This window comes from Poecilia latipinna, unplaced genomic scaffold (genome assembly GCF_001443285.1).
Source record: "Poecilia latipinna isolate Pla-1442-1.1 unplaced genomic scaffold, P_latipinna-1.0 Scaffold2433, whole genome shotgun sequence".
Taxonomy (NCBI): Eukaryota; Metazoa; Chordata; class Actinopteri; order Cyprinodontiformes; family Poeciliidae; genus Poecilia; species Poecilia latipinna.
Genome location: NW_015115049.1, coordinates 95,466 through 119,394, shown reverse-complemented (window position 1 = coordinate 119,394; position 23,929 = coordinate 95,466). Strand labels below are relative to the sequence as shown.

The 23,929-nt window shown below is 41.6% G+C and overlaps 1 protein-coding gene across 3 annotated transcripts in view; it reads right to left on the bottom strand.

The window, feature by feature from the left end:
• pcnx1 (pecanex 1) overlaps nucleotides 1-23,321 on the bottom strand; it is a 42,791-nt gene extending 19,470 nt beyond the window's left edge. For 2 of the 3 annotated variants that reach the window (XM_015019427.1, XM_015019428.1), the window contains exons 1-12: nucleotides 22,954-23,321; nucleotides 18,805-19,019; nucleotides 16,385-16,487; nucleotides 14,660-14,696; nucleotides 12,236-12,301; nucleotides 10,425-12,146; nucleotides 6,858-6,987; nucleotides 4,591-4,784; nucleotides 2,698-2,791; nucleotides 2,031-2,088; nucleotides 1,441-1,673; nucleotides 146-299 (exon numbers count right to left, since the gene is read on the bottom strand). In XM_015019427.1, coding sequence (XP_014874913.1) covers nucleotides 146-299; nucleotides 1,441-1,673; nucleotides 2,031-2,088; nucleotides 2,698-2,791; nucleotides 4,591-4,784; nucleotides 6,858-6,987; nucleotides 10,425-12,146; nucleotides 12,236-12,301; nucleotides 14,660-14,696; nucleotides 16,385-16,487; nucleotides 18,805-19,019; nucleotides 22,954-23,106 — 3,159 coding nt within the window. In that variant the 5' untranslated portion in view covers nucleotides 23,107-23,321. The remainder of the gene's footprint in view (nucleotides 1-145; nucleotides 300-1,440; nucleotides 1,674-2,030; nucleotides 2,089-2,697; nucleotides 2,792-4,590; nucleotides 4,785-6,857; nucleotides 6,988-10,424; nucleotides 12,147-12,235; nucleotides 12,302-14,659; nucleotides 14,697-16,384; nucleotides 16,488-18,804; nucleotides 19,020-22,953) is intronic. The other variant, XM_015019429.1, reaches the window with a different exon arrangement.
• Between the last annotated feature and the right edge of the window lie 608 nt (nucleotides 23,322-23,929).

Genomic DNA, 23,929 nt, shown 5'->3' with positions numbered 1-23,929 from the left:
TAACTCCCTTCTTTCCAAAAAGGGCTTTCCCCCGTTTTTCCCCTTTTTTTTTTTTTTTTTTTTTTTTTTTTTTGTCTTTTACTTTCTTTTTTTTCTTTTAAGGTCAGGTCGACACAACTTTAAGCTGCTGAGTCGAGCGGCTCACCTTCAGCAGGGAATACTGGCAACTTGCGATGACGAGGCAGAACTGAAAGACCCAGATGTCGGTGAAGAAGCCGTGAACGAGGAGCACGGAGCCCAGGAAGGCCACCAGGACGGCCAGCACCACGGCCAGGACGTTCTCCAGAACCTCGCGGTTCCTGGAGCGACGACAAATACAAAAACAAACAGAGACGGAGGGAAACACATTTCCTTTTAGATAAAACCAAACAAAAAGAAGCAGCAAGTCATGGGTCGGTGAACTGGAGAGGAGCGAGAAAGAATATGCTCTGAACTTTAGGCTGCCGTTCGTGAAAAGGTCATTCTGACCGACGGCGGGAGAACAATGCTTGTTGGTTGCTCAAACAGGGAAACACAAACTGTGTATCACAATTTATACCCAAAAGACAAAAAAAGAGAAGCAATAAAGACAAGTATTTAAAAAAAATGGCACAAAAAACAATATTAATAAGAAGAAATCCACAATAAATCAAACATATAAATTCAGAATTCAAAAAGGCCCAATGACAGAACCCTGAGGTACGCCTGAAAAACACTGACATGTTAACAACATGAGCATTCATTCTCTCACCTTCACCACATGGTCTCTAAACATGAAAAAGTTTAATTGACTTATGAAGAACTTAGTTTTAATCTAAAGAGTTTCCTGTTTATTAATGAGAAAAGTGTTTTTTTTTTCTTGATTTTCCTGTAATCAATCAATGAGAATAAATTTCATGAGTCTAAATAAGAATATGTATGTAATCCTCAAATTTTTCTGGACGATAAAATCGTCCCAGAATTTATTGCGATAAACGATGACATTGTTGTTTTGAGACCATTTTGGAGTGAGATAATGGTAATAGTATATTAATAACAACAACACATTCTCAGAGATCAACAAGGTTTAAATTCTGATGAATATTTAACACTGGAGCTGGAAGTTATTGGAAATATCCAAAATAAATAAACAAAACAGAATCAACAAATGAAATAAACGATGAAGTCTCTGTAAACAAAAATGGTCTTTCAAAATAAAGGTCTAGTCGAGACCAAAGCACCCGACTGAAGACTTTTATCATCTAATTCTTGTAGAAAGAGAAAAACAACAAATCATGCAAATGGAAATTACTGACTTCGTTTCACTTTATCATGCGATTAATTGATTCATTGATTATTGCGACAGGCCCGCTCAGACCAAAACTCAGTGCATTCACAGATCGAATGAATCGGTTCGGTCGTCTGAAACTCCAAGTTACCCAACGCGACGTGAAGCGTGGAGAGAAGTAAAGACGAGCCCACCTGTCGAACAGCGCCAGCAGCGTGAGCCGGTCGAAATGCAGGCCGACCCACAGGTACGGGAGGAGCCAGAGGCGGTAGTACTGCTTGGCCTTGCCGGCAGGAGCGGAGGCCGCGGTGCTGTCCGGTCCCAGCGGCGCGTCCTGCAGCTCCGGGCTCAGGTCTCCGTCCTGCTGCTCCAGCAGCTCTGGGTCCATGGTCAGCAGGCGGTTCAGACGGATCTGATGGAGGGAGAACTATCTCATGGTCAGCTACAGTTCCCTCAATTTGCGACTAACATCACAAAACTCAAGGAAAACGTTTTTTTCTCCCCGTCCCCCCCAAAAAAGTGCTGAAATTAAAATGAGTAAAAGTGATGCTTTTTTTAAGGTGGTTTGTCAGAATGTTGTTACTTTAAGCCTTACAAGAACATAGATTAAAAACAAAGAGCGTTTTTAAAGAAGCTGTGAAACCAGCATAAGCAAACAAATTTCCACGTGTCACTCAAGGTCATTTGTTTTGGTCTGCTTCCTTTAAGTCCTCCGAAACACACACACACACACACACACACACACACACACACACACACACCATCTTATTAGTTGGTTACTCACCAGGTCGTGAGGGTAGAAGCGAACTGAGGTAGAACTGGAGAGGTGGGAGTCGGTGTCCCTGCACAAACACCAAATGAAGAAAACCATCAGCAGATTCTGGTTTTCCAATGACATCAAGACAAAAAAAAATGGCTGGACTGTTTTCACCAGTTTTATCCTGGATGTTTCTTAAAGTGTAATAATGAGTCAATTATGTATCCCCAGAGATATGTATAAAACACAGACGCTAAATAAAAGATGTTAAAATGTTCAACTTTTCAAATGCAGAAATTTGAAACTGACACGTTTTTTTTTTAAAACTCTTATTTAAACAATTTCTGAGAGTATTCTTAAAATCTCTGAAATGTTTCTTGCAAATTTTTTGACTTTTTGAACATAGAAGTTTTCAAGAAATTTTCTGTAATTAATCTGAAAATTCACAAACTTTCGACTTTTTGAACCCGGAAATGTCCAATTCTCTCCTGGAAAAATTTCTCCAGATGAATTTCTAAATTTCTGAGTTTTTGACTGAAATCTACTTCTTTTTTTTTCCTCTCTCTCTTCACAATGGCCCTGATACGCCATCGTAGTCATGAGGAAAAACTGGAAAAAATAGACATAAAAATGCTTGAAAAGGCCAGGAAGAGTTTAAGCCTCTCAAGCCCAACTTTCTGAAATTGAAATTTACCACAGGTTGTTGGAGGCTCGTCTGGTTGCGGGTTCAAAGTTGACCAGCGACATGTCGCATCCGCCAGCCTCGTACAGGGAGGGAGTGAGCTTTCCTGGGGGAAACGCGACAGAAGACAAAAAAAATCAGTCAGCTTTATGTTTGCACTAAGTAAACCGGACGGCTACCGCTTTGCAGTAGTCGCTCTCACTGTATTCCAGTTTCTTAGCGCGAGTCTGGTCTGAGGTGAAAGGGGAGGATGTGAATGTTTAACGGACGAACAGCTGCGTTTTAATCAGATTCTGAAAATGACTTAACGAGAAGCAGATGGAAAGAGAACGCTTAGCGACGTTCCTGTCTCAGAACCGCTTCAGTTTCTGTTTTTGACGCAGCTGCAACATTTACGTCAAGTACGGCGATCCTTACAATGCTGCCGTGGTAACAACAACCGCCTTGTGTTAATATTTGCTTCAAATTCAAGTGGCGGGAGGCTGATGGGAATGTCACGACTCGGTTTGCAAAACCAAACAGTCGATAATCAGCTGCTGTTAAAAGTTGCCTGACTTTAGAGAAAGCTAAGGAGCGTTTTCTCCTGTTAGGAAGAGAAAGAAACAAAGTCGTACTCCGACCGAGGAATCTGTAAATCTGAAATGTGTTTATCAGAGATATTTGAGAAGCTTATGGCCCCGCTGTGCAGAAAACACAAACGTTCAGAGAACTCGACACACATCAACACATTAACACACATCAACACACATTAACACACATCGACATGAAATGCTGTTATAGAGGAAGGAAAGAAAGAAGGAAGGATTGAGAGAAGGAAGGACAAAAGGAAGGAAGGGAGAAAAGAAAGAAAGAAGGACAAAAGGAAGGAAGGACAAAAGGAAGGAAGGACAAAAGGAAGGAAGGAAGGAAGGAAGGAAGGAAGGAAAGAAGGAAGGAAGGAAGGTGTTAGACACAAGGACAGCAGGACAAAAGGACACATGGGACACTCTCTTTGTTTTGACAGGTTCATGGACTTCCTGTGATCACCGGTTTTCTGATGGTGAAGAGCCACGGTCAGTGTCAGTGCGTCTGAACATGGATGCGCTCGGCTGGGATCAAAGGTCAGATCCCCTCTGGCTTCAGACGCAGCCAGGCGCCGTAAATGGAGCACGGATAAGGCCAGCGGGCGTCAACTGATTAGGACAACCCGCCAGCCGTAAGTAACAGGCACTCTCCTGTGATTGACTGAGACCGTAATATCCACTCGCTCTGAGTCACCGTGGAAACCATCCGAAAGCAAGCACACAAAGTGTTCATGTGAAAAATGTTTCATTTCTGTTCAGCCTGCTTGACTTCCTTTTGAACAGTTTTTTTTAAACTACACGTTATTTATGTTGACATTTTCCACTTACTGTACAACATTTGAATCTTTATTGTCTTTTTAGATTTTTTTTTGAAACATATTCTGTCGTCGTGAGTCTATTTGCTGTTGTTGCCCGTCACCTCGCACAGACTTTTCCCTGCTGTGGAACAACAAAAGATTTTATTCTGTTCTGGTTTTTGCTACAACCGCAGCTGGAAAATATTTCAGGAATTTCTCTATCAGCTATGAACAGAAACTGAGAATTATGTCCGATCTCAGACTGGATGAATGGCGTCTGCGAGCATCAGTTTTCAATCAGATTTATGTCTGGGCTTTGACTGGGACGTTTTAGCACATAAATAAGCTATTAACTAAGCTACATTGTAGCTCCAGGGTCACTGTCCTGCTGGAGACCCAACCACCTCCCCTGTCAAGTTTTCCAGACTTGTTAGTCGAATAAGTAACTAAAAATAAACTCTGAATTATTTGATTGTAGAAAAACGAGAAAAATAAAAGATAAAAAGAGAGGCAAAAACAAAAGCCGCTCTCGATAAGCCGCCTACCGAAGTCGTCCTGTAAGCTGGTGGCGCCCACAGACGAGGCCTTGTCCTGAGAACCCTCCAGGTGCGCGCTTCCATTCCTGGCCAGCAGGGACACACTTGCGCTCAGCACTGTCACCTGGGAAGGGGTTCTGGATGGCTGAGTTTTCACCAGAGAGGGAGAAGGCTGGGAGGCCTGGCTGAGAGCCTCCTGAAGACTGTTGGAGGAGAGAGAGGGAGGAGACGAGGTGAGATTTGTTCCAGTTTACAGCAGCAACACAGAGGGAGGCTGGAGGAGAGAGAGCTGTTAGTGACAGGAGGATAGAAAAAACTAATGTTTACACACCTTTTGTGTTGTTTTTTACCACAGGTTTTTGGTTATCACTTGTGTTGTGCATTGGAACATTCTTAACTTGCCTGCAACTAAACTGATAAATTATAAAAGTCAATTTCTAACTTACAGTAGTTAACAGTCAGCTGTTAAATACAACGGCGTCTGAGCTGAAATAAATCTCAGAAATTTCCTAAAAATAAATAAATAAATAAAAATTCTGAGGTCCAAAAGTTGAAAATGTTCAAGAATAAAATACTAATCTAAAATGTTTCTATAAAGATTTTTTTTTCCGACTCTGAAACAGAAATTTCTGAGTTTTTTCTAGAAAATTCATGAAATTAACCTCAAAATCAGTTTTTTTTTTTTTTTGCAGACATTTACTCCTTTTTTTTCTATCTACAATGGCCCTGATCAGCCGTCATAATTATCTGAACCGCGGACAAACAGCTTAGCGGTGCTGGCGTGAAAACATCATGGTTCTAATCCAGACATTTCAATGCAAACATTCTTGACTTTTCCACACTCAACTTTCCAAATTCTCAGTCCTTAACATTCACTGAAAAAAAAACTAAGATAATAAAGTTGACTATGAATGTATGCAGCAGGTAGAGTTCAAAGACAGAGTTTCAAAACCCAAACCCTGGAGAGAGATAAAAAAGAATGATAGAAAAACAAGATAGACAGATAGACACTGTGTGTGGAGAAAATCCACAATTAAAACTTGTGAAATAAAAGATTCACTCATTTGTTGTTTGTATATGGCAAATTAAACCTGAAAAAAGGTTCAAATCCACCATTAAAAACCTCAAAAAGAACATATGCAACCTTCCACCAGCCCTGCACAAAGCTACGGTTACTGCTTATACATACAGATCACATAATCAGAGGAGAAAATGCCTGAGAAGGTGAAAGTGTAAAGTCAGTAAAGGACAGAGGAAGAAAAGATCTATTTTTAACTTTATGACCCCTGGCAGGCTGCTCACTTGTTTTTCTTGCTCAACACTTTTGAAGCACTCAGAGGTATGACCTTGAGAGATTGCAACAGGAGAAAACAGATCCTCGGTTTTAAAGGCGAGTCCCTGTCATATTTTATGGTACTATTTTAATAATGATGAAAGTGCTGATAAGAACTATTTATTACTTCTGTTTTTTTAGGTACCTGTATGGCTGCGGCTGCATGGCGCAGCAATTATAGCTCCACAAACACAAATACCGCTCTTTAAAAAACAATAAGCTTCTTTAGGACACCAGTCACATAAAGACGAGTGATTTGTTTCACAACACTGCACACAGCAGCTGAATCTAGTAAGATTTTTGAAATGTCTTGATATTTATTGATGCTGTAATAGAATAAACAGTGAAAATATTAGTCAAACTAATGTGGCATGTTTTTTTTTTTAAACATCATTAGTTGAAATTTATCATGACAATGATAAATTGATCTCATGATAAGAAATGTATCGCAATTACCGATACAATATATCCAACCCCAACTTCGGTCAAAACTTGGTAAGAATTGTTTTCTATACAGCACCAATTTGAAACAAATGAGGTCTGCAGGCAATAAAAAAGAGAAGCGTGATGAAGAACATGCAGTCGCATCGAAAGGAGAAAAAAAAACAACAACAAACAATTCACAGCCAAGTCGATAAATCAAAACTTCGGTCCTTGTACCTCTCAGTCTTACAGGATTTAATTCTTTAATGGTTAAAATGAAAACTTTAAAACACCAGATGGAAATATAAAAGAGCTGGCAAAATAAGGTCCAGCAGGGCAAAGAAAGTGGTAAAGAGATGATGTTTGGTTTGAGGTTCTGGACAACAGAGGAGGCAGAACAATGTTGATGTGAGGACAGGAAGGTGACATGTTCAGACCAGGCAAAACAACCATAGAGATCCCCCACACACACACACAGACATACACACACACACACTGACCTCGCTCGCACACGCCGTACCTGAGAGGAGATCCAATGAGCGAGGTGGGAGGGGTGGGGTTGCTTCCTGCGTTGTGCCGCCGCCTCACGGCCTGCCGACGAAACGTGCTGCGCTCCCGACGGAATATGACCGTCTCCTCACTTCCTGGCGCTGTCGTGATGAGAGACGTCATCGGTCGGTTAGTCTGGATTTGTTTCCTTTCCCGGAAATTATGCTTTCATGTGTGGCTTAGAAGATTTTGTTTTACCAGCACTGATATATAAACAACAGCTGGAAAACTACCTAGGAATTGTTTTCTAAATGACAACAACCCCTTGAAAAGTAAAACCTACTGACCTGATCCTGTAGTAAGGGGCAAAAACGAATAATCAATTCCCTCTGCATGAGGGTCAATGTTTGGGTTTTGAGAAGTTGTAACACTGGACCAATTAAATACACACAGAGTATTATATGTTTGTGTATTAGTGACTATTTGTGTATTAACTATGACCATTGTAGATAATAAACAATAAAATTTCATAAATCAGTTTCAAATTTTTACACTAGAGTCATATAAAAACATATTTGTTTTACAGAAATGCTCTTTCATGACCAACAAATTCAAAAGGAGGAAGAGCCACTTAGGGCCATTGCTAAAAAGGCAGGCTGATCAGAGAGGCCTATATCAAAGCATATTATTAGCATGAAGTTGAGTGGAAGGAAAAAGTTGTGATTTTGGTTGATCCAAAGACAGGCTGTGGAGTATTGTCAAGAGAAAAACGAGAGACGCCAGAACCAACATAAAATAAAATATAAATGAAATATACTTTTAAGAAGACTTTTTAAAATGTATTTGAGAAACTGAATTTTCTGTCATTAGCACTAAACCATTATCAAAATTAACAGAAATAACGCTTAAAACATCTACCAGAGTTTCACTTTTTTAGCTAAATTACAGATTTAAAAACTGTTTTCACAATATTCTAATACTGAGATTGACCCGTAAGTCATACCGACTAGACATTCATTAAGGAAATGTAAACAAAGCAAAATTAGAATAAAAGCAGTTAAGATGATTATCAAAACTGAAATGTTTTTAATCTAACAGCTGTAACGACATTAGCAGAGATCTGTATCTCTGATACAAAAATATCTAAAATGATTTTTGACTGTGCATATTAGTGTTACACCCTGGATGTTGCATCAGTTTCAATGCAGGGTTATCTCATTACCTCATTTAGATCTTACCTTCTTGGCTCCACACTGGCCAACACAACACTGCTGTCTCTGAAAATCTGCATGCAGATTATCCCCCACCCAACCCCACAGAGCGCTCCTTAAAAGAAAACTATAACTAAGAGAACAACTGAGACTGTGGTGGATGAGAGGAGAGTCATTACACTGCTGCCATTGAAGGAAAGCCTAATAAAATTCTCCCTGGATACATTAGACCCCAGATACTTTTTTTTATAGTCATAAATCCATTAGCAGTAAAAACATAGCTTTGCTAGCCTAGCAAAGCTGGGCTAGACTAGCCTGTCTCTGTGATTAACAGATTTATTCTTCGGATATCCCAGAACCGACATTTGAAATTTCCAATACATTTTTATAACTGTTATGGTAAGACTTACTCTATGGTTTTATATTCCAAAGCAGGAAGTTGAGCAGGAAAATCACCACTTAGCTTATATTAGCGCACATGAAGTTAGCTTGTCTAAGGGATTTTCCCGTTTGGTTGTTCTGATACCCGAGAGAACAGATGGATTTCTGACACTTAAATAACATTTAAAATAAGACTAAATAATTTAGATAAATAAAAACATACTTTATAGTTTCAGAGTGAAACAATAAAATAGCCCTCTCGGCTTATTAGCTAGCTTGTGCTAGCCTTTGCTCAGTGCTTTTCATTGTCCTGAGAAACATTTCTAAAGAAATTCACTCCTAAAGACAATTTAATATCAGGACAAATACAGATGAGTATTGAACTGAAAAATGACTCATCAGTTTTTAAATAATATTTTTTAATTCATAGTAAATTTAAGTAGCAACAGCGCCTGGACATATGAGTTTAGGTCAGTTTGGAAGAATGCTTTACCAAAAACTTGAGTGCATTAAATACGATAATGAAGCACCTAAAACTTTAATAGTATGTTCGTTTGTGAATAATAATAAAAATTCAGCATATTCAGTCACAGTGTCCTTGAGCAAACTGAAAAAATAGCCATTATCTAAATCAAATTCAAAAATAACTTCAAACAGTACAAGAGCAAACAAAAGTCTCATTACTGCATGTTATTAACTGTGACATTAATATGAATCAAAACAGCAGGAATAAAATTAAATCTTTCTTAAAAAAAACAAAAAATGTGCTGAGAAATCATCTGATGATCAGAAATGGCCAATTTTTGGTTTGACCTTCCTAGGTGTAACTGGGTTTTTGTTTTTAAAGGTTTTATTGGCTCTAGTGGCCTTTATTTGACAGGAAAGTTGGTAATGAGAGAAGGGGGAGGACATGCAGCAAGGGTTACCAGGCTGGGAATTTAACCTGTGACGGCCACGTACAAGGCCTCCATACATGGGTTGTGCTTAACCCCTGCGCCACCACAGCACACCGTCGGTGTAGTTGGGTTGTCCAAACATATCACCCTTCGGAGTGGCAGTTGTTACTTAGAGACGAAGTCTCTATTATCAGCATCAGTTTGGTTTTTAAAATAAAGTCAGGAGAGGCACAAAAAAAGTGAAAGAAGTAAAAAAACAAAACAAAAAAAACCCCCCAAAAAGAACTGTATTGTCTGTGGAAGCATGACAGGTATGAATTCAGGCTGGTGCAACAGAAAGCTAGTCTTTGGCAGGTGCGGTTCACTTTGAACTCTTGAGACGCTGTCAACAATAAGATGCGCAGGGAACAGCAACTGCTCTCTCATGCACCCCGTGTGGCATCCCCACTGCTGCAAATACGATGCTGCTCGTGGCTACTAGATCACTTGACAGCTCAGAAAGCTAAGGAGAGTCAGCATCATTTTCAAAAAATTCACAGTCTAATAAAGCAATATAATAAAGTGATAGACCCAAGTAAAACTGTGAAGATACAGGGAGGGAACAGCGCTAATGCTCAACACAACCATGCTAATAAGACAGCATCTGTTTGCTCAACCTCAACACAAAGCACACACTGTGCTGTCATACTAACAGTGATCTGCACAGGGAACACTTTGCTTGGGTCAGAATTGCAACTCCATGGAAACTCACCATGGTTACGCTGAATGTGGAAGACCGACAACATCCCGTCTGCAATCACCAGTGCGAGCCGCTGTGAAACCCTCCCAGTGTCTGGAGGGCCTCACTTGCTCCAAGATCAAGTTCATGAACTCTAGATTTATGCTTGTGTTAATAAACTAAAATAGCATAAGTTAACATAAGCGTTCAACAGGAAGTACGCTCGTAAAGCAGGGACAAACAACCTTAAACATCTCAGGAAATTAGAACTTAAGGAGTTTTAAAGTGAAAAAGCAAAACAAACTAGGCCGAACAGAGTAGATAAGTAACAGCATTCTAGGGCGAGCTGTTAAAACAAAGTGGGGATAAAAATGAAGACGTTTGGTACCAACCTCGAAGTGAAGCTGCTGCTGCATCCTGAGGCTCAGTGAAAGCCGTCTGGTTGGGCAGACTGTTTCTGGAGCGGGTCACCGATTCCAGCTGAGAGGCCCGACCGAGCAGAGACACAGCGTCCAGGACTTCCCCTTCTTTGGCTTCCAAATCCGACTTGGAGGTGGTGAGGGGCCGGGGCCCAGGTGGCGCTCCTAAGCGGTTGGGGTCGTTAAGGCAAGCGGCGGTGCCACTGTCCAAACTCAACACTCTGGCGTGCGTCCTGGCGCTACCAGTGCTGGGCGTGCGGCGGGAAGCCCGGCGCTTCCCTCTGGGTCGCACCTCCGCCTCAGACCCTCCTGGATCTTTGACCGCGGAGGAGGAGGAGGGGGAAGTGGCAGCAGCATGCTTGGCTTTCAGGGCCTTGAAGTGACCCTCCGGCGAGTGGCAGGAGCGGGAGGCGGTGCTGGACGAGCTGTCCGTGCTAAGATGGTTGGTGGAATGCAGACTAGAGGCACAGCTGAGTTCACTTTGATCACTGGAGTCGTCCTCTCCTCCTCCCGTAAAGACAGCGCTACAGGGTTTAGCTATTCCACGTAAAGCCATGTAGTCTCGGCGTCGGCTGGCATCGAAACTGCTCGCTCTTTTCTTCCCTCCGTGCCGCCTTCCGCGGCGCCCAGTCGACAGAGACAAAGTCCTCTGGACGCCGGCTCCGGGTTTTGGCCGACCGTCAGCTTTTGCCTTGTCCTGCTCAGTCGCGGCTACGCCCGTCGAGCCATCGGCACTGGTCCTGACGCCAGGTTCTTCTGTGCTCTCCCCAGGCTCTGCTTGCTCCTGGGTCACGGAAGAAGCAGAGGCGCCCACAGTCTGCTTAGCAGTTAGCTCATTAGCATGAGGGTTTTTATTGGCCTCCCGAGAGGGGACGCTGCCGAGACCTCGAGAGACCACGCCTCCGAGGCTGGAACTCCGGCCGTCTGCGGGTGAGGGCACGGCCTCTCTGTCCCGTCCGCGCTCATCCCCCGAAAGCGAGAGAAGGCTTTCCACGTGCGTAGAACTGGTTTGTTCACTGTGAAAGCTGCTGACGGTGCTGTTGGTGTCGCGGTCTGTCCCGCTGCAGTAGCTCTCGGTGGAGCCGCTGCTGCGGGTACTCAAGCTCCTCAAGCTGTCCGCGCTTCGCTCTCCTGCGTGAGACTTTCCGCCCCCAGCTGAGCCCTTCCTACCAGCACCAACATCAACCTGGTAGAGCCCTGAGCTGCCCTCCCCCGCCTCTCTAGAGGCAGAGCGGGCCACTTTGTGCGAGTCTTTGTGCTTGCAGCACTCTTCCCCCGAGGTGGAGGGCAACGCTTGATCCTGCTGGTAAAGCTGCTCTCTGTCGCACAGCGCGGGCCTGTGCGGTCTTGCCGCCTCCAGTTCGCACACCGTGTCGAGGCCGCCTCTCCGGGGCGGCGGATACAGAGCAAAGTCTGGCAGGCAGGGGTCGGGAAAGGCAGAGCCCGACGAGCTGGAGGTCCGAGGCAGACCCCGAGAACGGAGCTCCTTCCTGAAGGCCTGAGACTGCATGGACGCGTGGGAGGCCACCTCCGTGTCACAAGACGAGTACGACAGGCTGACGTGATAAGCAGCAGAGGTGCACATATCACCGGCCTCCCGAGACAGCTCTGAAGGACACAAGGAGGTGGAAGGCTGCAACGAGGCAAAGGAGTCATTGGGAACGAGGCAGTACATCTTGGTTTCCGACAGTAGGTCTATGAAGGGTGAACACAGAAGAAGCGAAAACGTTAGACGACGTTTCGAAGAGTGGCTTGAGAACGGCTTGCTTTCAAAGTGTCGTTACCGTGATCGTGACTGCAGCTCCCGATGAGAGTCAAGCTGATGTCGTCTGAAGCCTTTCCCACATCTCCTGCGATATCGGGATTAAAAGCAATGAGTTGACAGATTTCATTAATGTAACAATCGTTATATTAACCGACTGGTGAACGGGAACTACGCCCTTTTACTAATGGTACTTGGAACAACACTCTTCAGTGAGGACACCATCTCAAAAACGTCTCAAAGCTAACTTTTTCAGTAACAGTAAGTTTTTCAAGATGAAGTCCAAGAGATGTAATTAACTTTTTTTTAAAAAGAAAACTTTTTTAAAAACAATTTTGAGACATGTCTGAGGTTAATTCGGGCTATGAAAGAGTGTGAGCTTTTCATCAGATTGTCATGAGGTGTGGTTTGTGGTGGTGAGAGAGAACGCTGATGACCCAGGTTGTGATGAAGATGATGAATTTAATAATGAATGTGGCTCAAAACAGTCCAGATCAGGCGGCACGGCAGAGACAATAGCACACAGCTAAATACCGGTAGCGACTGAAAAACTGAGGACCGAATAAGAGAGCTAACCAACACAGGACTTTACAGTACGACTGTGATGGCAGGCAGACAGACGACAAATAATGACATATGACAAGGATCCGACAAGAGACAAAGACAACAGGTGGGACTAAATACACAGGGAGGGTAATCAAGGAATGAGTCACACCTGGGATCAATCAACGGGGAAGACGCAGAAACAACAGAGACTCAGGACAGAAACTGAACACAGAAAATCCTTAAAATAAATACACAGAAACACGGATCATGACACAGATAACAAGAAGTCCGAATGTGGTACAGGAAAGTTGCTGTGTTTCATCTATTTTTTTTATTTTTTATGTCCAGCCTCTGCCTGTCGTGGAACTTGTCAAATTTGGAAATGTTTACATTCTTTCCAAAATTTTAGAGTAAGAACACAAACACAGAAAGCACTGTTTTCATTAGCTGACCACACAAGTTGCTCATTTAAGATTCAAAGAATAGTAAAACCCTGCTTACATCAGTTGCTCTCTCTACCTCTCTCACACAGTGTGGCGTCACCTCTGCATCTCATATAAATAATTAGTAACGGTTCACAGAAGGAAGTTAAAAATAAACATTGTTTATCTTATGTTATTGTTACCAAACATGAAAGCAATGCTCCACAGTCTAAGGCTTTGAAGAAGACTGGAAATGAGCCAAAGCATTCTGATGGGTGCACCTTCAACAATCAACATGCAGCAGACCTCTAAAGAGAATATTAATGAAGAAAACTGCTAGCCTAGCCTCATACCACGAATGCCCAACAAAACACTGTAGATTTGCTTTTGCAACAGTCAAAACAAGCAGCTCTCAATGTATTCCTGGAATACCAGCATGGCTGTTATAGGAAACTTCCCTCCAGAGAACCAAATGTTCAGACTCTGCATTGGTCCCCCCCCTCCCCCCAAACAAAGACGCCATGAACACTTTGGAGGTGACGAAATGAGAGAATAGGGAAGTAAAGGATGATACATCGAAGGCAAAAACCTGAAACCCTAATTCAGAAACCACCGGCTAGTTAGGATGACTCACTGAAAGATTCGGTGAAACAACCACTTCACCCCGACAGCGTAATGGGCCCAAAGCAAGCAAAGTTTACTCTCTTCGTCGGATTCCAATAAAGCCTTACCGGAGAACGCCTCCCATGCTAAGTATTACAGTGAATCTTTTCAGAAACCGTAGCGGTCTACCTAAGGCCAGCTCGTCCTGGTTTGACTGCCGAGGTCAAAGCAGTGCTGAGTCAGGGTACATCTCCTGGACAGCAGGGAGATCACAGTCAAGGATGTGGGTGGGCAACCCATAATGAGACGATTGTAGAACCAAGCATTCAGCAGCTCTGCACTCTTGTAGCAAGTTCTATTTTTTATTTTTTTTACTTTCACGTATATGGAGTTACACAGGTACGGAACAAGTGATCGAGAGAAAACAAAGTCAAAAACAAAGAAAGAAAAGGACTACGTGTGGGAGGAAGGACGTAACATTTAGACAATGGGATCTGGAACTGAAACTACTGTATGAAAATACTAAAACAAAACAAAAAGAAAATGACCTAATTTCTTTTATCCTACTTATCCAGACCCGGAGAATACTGAAATTAAGTTCCAGGCTGCATAACAACCCTGCAGGAAGTTTTAAATCAGATCCTCCTGGCCTGTACCAGTAAACTGAAGACAGATTGTCTGCAAAAAGATGACGATCTGAAACCGACGTCCGAAATCCACACAAACACGATTCATGAGGCCTATAGTAAAATCGACCTTCGATGAAAACCGGATCTACTTCAAGGCACTTTTACAGCATCCTCAATAAGGCCAATGAGTGTAGTTTAAAGTACAGTGTGTTATTACGCAACAAGGTGGAGTGTTGTTCTGTTTACCTTTGACACCAATTGCTCTACCGTGCGCTGACGCGATCTGAGAGACAAAGGGGGAAGGAAAAAAAAACAAAGATTGTTACTGAAAACTGGACTGATCGGCAAAAGACAATTCATTTCGTAAAACTAAATGGCAGCCATATTGGATCTTGAGGCCAGAGTTGTAAACTTACAAATAAACCTTTGACGTGTTGAGCAGCAATTATGAAATGGAGTTGATTTTTTTTTCTTCCGATTCCTATATTAATCGAGTTTAAACGGACGGGCAGCGTCACAGCCATCGCCTCCCCGTCTCTGACTGACCTAAATGACTGACTAATCCTTCCCCCCTTTTATCAGCTTCAGATTATTTTGCATCTGGAAGAGGGAAGTCAGAACTCATTTGCTTTTATGCTTTGGCAATAACAGAGAGCAATTATCATTTGCTTAGGAAGGGAAAAGCAAATAACGCTCTATCAGTGCTAATGCATAATGTTTTATATCCCTATGAGGAAATGTGTTTTATTGGTGTGTTTAGTTGTTTTTTTTCTACTATGAAGTTGGAAACCTTCTTAGAAAACTTTTTAATATTAGTCAAAGGCATAAATATTTTAAAAACATTTTTTTTTTTTGCCTATATGAAGCCTGTACGTAACAAATGTCTCATCTACCACCTGCCAGCTGGTTGCTTAGTTATGCTGGTTGAATGCATGACTCTCCGACCAAAGTGGAGCAATATGAAAGTGTTTTAAATTAAAAACTGCTGTGAAAAGAATCGTTTGTTTCTCCGGTGAGGGATGCGCTCAAATGGGATAATTTGAGCTCAGTTTGTCGGAATGATATTTACATCCCTGCGGTGGTGCAGCGAAACCCAAAAGGGGCAACCTAATTATGTTTTGCATGACATACGCTTTAATTGTGCTGTAAATCCAAAGTTACAAATTATGACTAGGTGAAGGCTGGCATATGATGCTTATTGTTAATATTTTGATTCTGATACGTCCAACGAATTCATGGAGGTGCACCGATAAATCGGTCCCAATTTCCTTCCTTTTCCTATTTGCAAATCTGATGAATCTCTCATTTTCTGTTCAAGAAGTTATACCTGTAACAAATAGCAGAGTGAGATTCCCATTTTTCTAATAATATTCGGTTGAATATAGTAAACAATACTAAACCTCAGATATCTGTATCGGAATCGGAAGAAAAAAAAAAAAGTGAATCGGTGGATCCCCATTCTTGACTTTAAATCATTACAAGTTACTAATATGAAATTTTACTGTGTATCTTTTGACTATCTTCCCACAATAAAGATGTACACAACAAATTCTCTTTTAATCTATGAATTTTAAATAAGAAAATATACCTTTAGTTTTAACATGCATTCTTGCAAGCAAAAAACCTGCTAAATGCTGCTTAGTATTATTTAAAAAATCAATAAAGTGTAATGTTTATGCCTCTAGAAATATAAACAAGTGTTTATGCTCAAAAGACAAATAATAATAAGAGATTAAAACCTGTCGATGTTCAATTTGTGACTGGATCTCTCCTCAGTCTGAGCTCGAGAAATTAAAATGGGAAACAGTTGTAACTCACAAGATGGCTTCACTTCGCTCGATTAAAAGAGACGAAGATTCAAGTCTCAAACTAAGAGTCCAAGTCAAATCTCAAGCCTTTTAACTTTGTGTCTCAAAGTCAAACTGATCTTTTTAATAGTCACGTGTACAAGGGATCAGCTGGTTTGTTTACCTGATTAGATTCCATCCCAATGTAGGAATTTCTTGAGCTGCAGTCCACCGGCGGAGTCTCCTGTCGGATGAAATCTGCCATCTCTATGCCCCCTCCAGGGTCCCTTAGCGAAACACAAACCCATGCAGATGAATTGGAAACACTTTCCTGGAGGCCCCATAATTATTCTCAACATTTTATTTTTGTGTCCTTCACATTAATCAGAGCTCCATACTGGAAGTTTCCTTTGGATTCTGAAATTTGATAATAAAAAAAGAGGGGAGGGAAAGGAAATGCATTCATGCAGATTTTCTCCAGGTTTATATTTAGCCCAGACATGCTTACTTAACCAGCTGGTATGCTGAAACAGAAAATCCCTCAAAGGGTAGAAATCATTTCCATATGCCAAAAAAAAAAAAAAAATAGGTTCCATAACAGTAACAGGTCAAACCACACAAAAATAAAAAAACTCAAACTCAAACAAAGTGATAAAAATAGTGCAAAACAGGCAGGAGCTCTTGTTGGTAGCATCGGTGTAAACTGAAACAACCTGGAATGTTGCTGCAGATGTTGCGGGCAAAGCTGCGACTGCGACTGTCCCTGCTGTCGAGGACCGTCATGCATCCCGTTGCTTTTCCCCTGCGTCCTAAAAGCGCTCCCCTTTGGGAATGTGAACATGAGTCATTCCTGCAACTCCTGGGCACCAAAAACCTTAACAGCCCCCTTTCATTTCCACCAGTGTGAGAAATGAGCACCTCAATCAAAAGAGAAAAAGTAAAAACTAACTATAAACCAAGTGTTCGGAAGGATAGGTTAACGCCGAGCCTCTCTATAAACACGTCATTAAAGACTTCATTAGCACCTTCACAAGTTTCGGGAAAGAACGAAATCCATACATTGTCCTGGAAAAGTATTTTTACACTCAGAGCTATTTGCAGTTATGCAACTTACTAATAAAATTAGAATAAGCATTGTGTGGATTTATCAATATTTTGCAAAAAAACAAACAAAACATTTTGGTGCCATCATAGCTTCACATTTTGCAGTATAAAACAACTAACTTTAATGTATTTTATGCAACAGACAAACACGAAACAGAACTAAATAAGACAGACTTACAGTATTCAATTGTGCCGCATAAACTGAGGCATAATCTGCGAGGGATCGCAAAAGAAAAAAAAAATCATCCATGTCCCTAAAGGGCCTCCGTAGAAATGTGTGAACTGTAAAAGTAATCTACCTGTGCGAATAATTTGTAGAATAATATTTTTCTGCAAGTCTTTTAATGTACGCCTCTACCAGCTTTGCTCATCTACCGACTGAAATTCTTCCCTATTCTTTAAGAAAAAAAAAGTTAGATGGGGCATCAATTTTCATGTCTTGTCACCAATTTTCATTTCTACTTTAGTCTGGGCTTTGAGTAGGCCATTTTAACACATGAACATGCTGTGAGCTGCACAGTGGCTCCTTAGTCATTGCCTAGATGCCTCAGGTCTAGGCTGTTATTTTATTTCCATGCTCTCCTGTACTTAGCTGCAACCCCACAGCATGATGCTGCCGCCACCACATGGTGTTAGTATCCCACCGATACGTCTGTTCCTCGCTAATCATGATGCTGCTTCTTAAGCCGGTCGGTTGCTCTGTACTGTATTTAGGGGCATCAGTACAAAATGGGGCTACTTAAAATACAGTGTGTAATGCAGTTCAGATGATTATTCACTTGGTCAATAGGATAAAAGTTGTTATGAAGTTACTGTCCCTTTAATAACTCCTCAGAAACAGACACACACCTGTAGTATTTGTTTAAGTTTTAAAAGTTTTGTATTGAATAAATTAATTTGGAAATTTGTTGTTGTTTTCTCTTTTTTGTTTTGGCCTGATTGTTATTATGTTATTTTCAGTTTGGTCTTTAAAATACCAAAATTTCCACACAACGTTATGTTTTGGTGGATGATGCAATTTTTTAAAATATCAAATGATTCATGTTTTGATCAGTTACACTTGTATAACATTATATTACCTACTTTTTTGTTCTTACTTCCTACCATTTTTTTTTTACATTTACTTAAATAAAAACATGCTGCTAGTCTTACTTGAGTACAATTTTTGGCTACTCCGCCCATCTCTGTTACACGTGAATGCATCCTAATTTGATTTCGTATTTTTCTTCCTATTTGTCCAGTTTTGTTTTCTTATTGATCTTTCTGTTAGTATGGAACTCCCTGGCATTAAAATAAAAATCCTGACATATAAAACTGCGGCAAACGCCTGACTCAGCGCTTCTGCTCCAGTCGTCTCACTGTCTAGTAGTAGACTAATGACCTCAGCCATCACCCGCTCCACGTGACCCTCTGCTATCATCGATAAGGAAGCATGACCGCCTCGCTCTTACGCAGAGCGGTTACTCATCCGGTTTCTCGTATCGGGACCGGTCAGCTCACCCCGGGCCGTTGCTGTCCTCCCGACGGGTGACGCTGCCGTCGTTAGCGCCCTCCGTTCCCCCTCTGCGGCTCTGGTTCTCCTTGGCCTGGTGCTCCACGACCTCGCCCTCGTCCAGGGCATGGTGGAGGCGGTAGTTTACCATCTTTAGCAGCAGGAATATGGCAGCAATCACACCGCAGTAGATCCCGACTATAACCATCGTTGGCGGCAGGGCCTAGAGCCGGGAGAAGGGAGAGGAAGGTCAGCCGTGTAAGGTGCATTGCTGGCAGAGATCACGGTAAAGTAATTCAAAGTGGTTTACAGGAAGAAAAAGCTTCACGTGAGAAATAATCTCACAAAAAAAAAAGTTAAGATATGATAATAATAAGGGTGGACGATATGGACTTAAAGTTTTATCCCAATATATTGTGATAACGATAGTAGTGATGATAACAACTAGTTATTACTTCTTTTTTAGGTAACTGTGGCTGTGACTGTGTCGCAGCAATTAAAGTCCCACAAACACAAATTCAGTTCAAATTTAAAAGTACTTTATTGATCCCAAAGGGAAATTAAATGTTGTAACTCATATTAATTCAAATCCTCTAAAGCAGGGGTGTCCCAAGTCGGTCCTGGAGGCCCGGCATCCTGCATGTTTTAGTTCTCTCCCTGGTTTAGCACACCTGCATCAAATGATGGCTCATTGGAGGCCCAAGGAGAACACAGAGTTGCTGAGGAGGTTGTTACTACCACTAGGGAGGGAACTAAAACATGCAGGATGCCGGCCCTCGAGGACCGACTTTGGACACTCCTGCTCTAAAGAGTTATTGTGGATGGTGATGGCTGGAAAAGATCTTGGCAGGAAAGATCTCTTGTAGCGGTCTGTGCTACAGCGAGTCTGAAGAAGCCTCTGACTGAAGACACTGTTTTCCCGAGTCAGTATCGTGAGAAGACATCTTCCTACAATACTGCTCTAGAAAAATTTTCACATTTGTAATAAGCTTCGTTAGGACACCAGTCACATTAAGAAGTGTGATTTGTATCACTGAACTGCACATGCTAACTGTATTTAATCATATTTTCACATTTATTGATACTTATCAATGTTCTAATTGAACAAACAGTGGAAAAAAATAGTAAAATCTGCCATCTAGACAATATGGACAGTTATTTAAAATATCAGTATTTGGAATTTAACGTGACAATAATACAAAATTCTTATCACGATAAGAGCAGCTGACTAGACTGCTCACTAGTCGAGGTTTAAATTAGCTATGAAACAAAAGCAGAAACCAATTAACACTTTTTAATTTTTTATTTCTTTATTTCCGCTCCAGACTCCAGATAGCCAGAGCTATGAGTAGCTCACATACTTTAGTACAGGTAGCACTGTGTATATGGAGCTAAATTGGGGCCATAAAGTCTGTTCAGAAGTTTTTAAAAAAATATTTGAAACTGAAGAAAATGAAACTAAAAATAAGGATTTGAAACTGAGAAAAACATTTATTGAAACTGAAAGAAAAAAAAATTCGAAAACACATTTTGAGATTCAAGGGTCTTTTTTTCTTCAGTCATGTTTTGCCCTTTTGTAGCGTTGGGTGCGGGGCCTCAGGTGTGCACCGTAACAGCTGGACTACATATTGACAACTGTTTCATTCAGGTACCATGGGAACTGGAAATGTCTTTAAAGCATAATTTTATGCGGTTGATTTTGAAAAAAAAAAAAAAAGCCCCTTTTTTTGCAGTGCAGAAAGGGACCCACATTCCCTAAAAGTTGCCTGACCGCCAGCTGCCGTCTCTGGCTCTTTGAGACCCTCTTCCTGCATTCATTTTCAAGTCAACACAAAAAACAGCAGGACTATATAAAACACAGCGCTGACCAACACATTTCCACTCCAGGAATAGAACTGAAACTGCAAACCAGCCTTAGGGGTCAGTAATTCACTCTCTGACCTGGGTGGAGCTACAGATTAGTATTTAAAAAAAAAAAAAAAATCAATTATCCATATGACCTCTTAGTTTTTGTTACACATCTGCATTAGAAAATCCAATTCTTTATTTGTGTGTGAGTTTGAGCTCTTAAAGCGACACTTCTGTCACATTAAACCCAGTTTGGATCTCCTGGTTGGTCTCCTTTTATTGCTGCTTAGAATAAACTCACGTTGAAAATCTGAGTGCATTTACTCACTTAGGTAAAAACAAAACTAAACAAACAAAACCCCCAAGATACATCCTCCAAATATTGTGTCTGGTAAACCAAAATTAACCAAAATTGGATCAAAATTCACAGACCCATTTAGATTTTACTCGTAGAGTTCAGCAGATTTATATTCAAAATCTTCTGGTATTTCAAAGACATCGTGATCTCATGCACTCAGAGGTTGCCAGGTAATTTGTAAGAAAAACAAGCCCACAACATCACAGATCCTCCGCCAGACTTAACAGTCTGTGTTTGAGATCAAGTCTACCTGGAGTGCTAGTTTCTGACATAGACATCCATGAAAGATGGCCGATTTGGTGTCCCGTACATCAAAATCTCATGATAACAGAATCATAGATCCTCTAAGTACACTGGAAAGGGGGTGTTTTATAGAATAGAGCCATCTTTATTGTCATGCCAGAACCCGATTCCCAGTATCCTGCAATGTAATGGTATGGTCTCAGTTAAAGTCTATGCACAGCTAACTCCACATGTTTAGGTTTGTGCTGGTGGGATACTTATTTTCCTTCTTGACATTGGTCCCAAACCCAGCCAGCATGCCTAGGTGGGCCCCATGTGGGGGAAAGGAGGGCTGATATATGGGTCCCATATGGGTTTGTCCGTGGGTTCCATGATGGCCCCACATGGGTTTGCACACATGGGCCCTACATGGGCCCTAAATGGACAAACCCATGTGGGCCACCACAATATAGGGCCCAGGTAGGGCCAATGTGGGCTGTGGCCCTACATGTGCAAACCCATGTGGGGCCATCGTGGAACCCACGGACAAACCCATATGGGACCCATATGGCCTGCCCTCTTTTTCCCCACATGGGGCCCACCTAGGCATGCTGGTAGTTGTTAGATCACCAGTCTCTAAAAAGTCTCAAATGGCGATTTCAATTAAGGGGATACTTTTCTTGGTCTGGAAAATCGCTAAATATAGAGACAAAGTTGCTAAGTTGTCCTGGGGTGACGATTGCTATGTTCGCCCGTGCAGACATGACGTGGTGGGCGGGTCTGTCAGTCAAACCTCTCTGACGGCGAGCCAAAGAGGACAGTCGGTGATATCCAGGCGTGTTCCGAGGTAGATAAGATCGGTTTCAAGTGCAAATATCACCCAAAATTAAGGGAATCGGTGCCGATTTATCGGACGGTCGATTTATCCTGCAACCCAAGATGTTATGGAAACATGCCGCAAACTTCGGGGATACTCTTCTAAACAAAAAGTCCAAAATTAAAAGATAAAACTAAAAAAGTGCTCCAGTTACATTAAATTTAAATTATGCCACAAGGGACTTTGAATGATAACTAATCCCTAAAATGGGATTTTTTTTAATAACCCCACAGATTAAATGTACTCAACTAAAGGCTAAATTTTTCCAAAAAATTCCCCCGTGTAATAATGTTGCTGTAATAACAGCTGCATTTGTTTATAAAGGATTTATTATTCTGGCCATCAGCTGCCCTCCTTCAGTAAACAGCTGGCTGCTTCTGAAACTGATCAGGAACCAAACCACTACTAAGGAAAACAAACAGGGTGCGGGGGATTAAATCAGTGATTACAGCCGGTAATTGATTAATCAACTGTTTTGTTTTTAATCGTTTTTCAACACTGAATTTCAACAAAAGAGATTCTCCTGACCTAATCTAGTTTTTGGACAGTGCATTTTGCGGGATTGTTCACAGCATTCCCTGCCACTAAGTGACTATAAACTGGTCGGGCTATTTTTTATAGGAACAATCTAAGTAGAGTTCATGTGTGCCGCGAAGTAAAACTGGTATAAAGGTTACATTGTCTTTGCTCTAGATAACAGACAGAGAGCCGACCGTGGGGATCCTTTAACAGCTAACCTAACGGACACTTTAGCTCGGTAACTTGCGCTCTAAAACGGTACCAGAAAAAAAAAATATAAACACCTAAAAATGAGACTGAAATTAAAGTATGGAGTCATACCAAACCACTCACCATGTACAGCGTGAAGGGGAAACATAGCAGGAACAGCCAGATGTAGAGATGCAAAGCGTTGACGAATGTGTTCTGATCGGGGTCGTAGTACCATCCGCCTGTGACTGAAGCCCAGACCCCCTGCCTCAGGATCTGGAGAGTCTGCGACCCCATGTTGTTCGATCCCCTCCCTCCGAATAATCCGGGCGGAACCGACCAACAGAACAACCGGGCTGACACGCTGGCTATTCGTCGCTCAACATGACAAACGGTGCTCTGTTTTCAGCCAGTGGCCTGAAAAATCCCCTCTGCAGCCATCTTCTCTGATGCTAGCCCGGTCCGGCCAGCTGGGGCACTGTTTCGGTCCTCCACGCCCTGCAGGGAAAGGCTCTTCTTCGTGCCCATCCGTGCGCAGGCACAGTGAAAGCACATTTGGGAGCGCTTTGGGATAGAAATAGGAGAGGAAGACCCCGGGTTGGATTCGTCGACCGAATCTGAAACGACACGTCAGTGCGTCCGCCATATTGTAAGTGGCAAATTAATTTTACAAATCAATAGAAGTCTACTTGGGAACGGTGTTCTTAGAATAAAAGAAGCACTACTAATAATTGTGTTCCATGTTGACTAGTCATATATCATCCAAATAAATATATGGTAATTTTATAAGTAGAAAAAATTCAAGAGTCCGCTGTTCAAAATAAGCTCGAACAGAGTGCGCTTAAAATCCATGTCAACATCTCCTATTTTACCCCCGGAAATATACCAAAATATTTTAGCAAATTCAAATTTAGTTTCTAAGAATTAAAACGTATTCATTTCGGAATTTTTTTTTTACTAAGTTTTATTTAAGAGTGGTTGTGAAAATAATGTCACCATATATTATATCTTCTTTTTCAAATTTCCATTATTTCAGTAGTAACTTAACATATAGCAATAATGAAATTACAGTTAACTATATATTAATTAATATGTAGTTAACATTATTCATTATTATAAT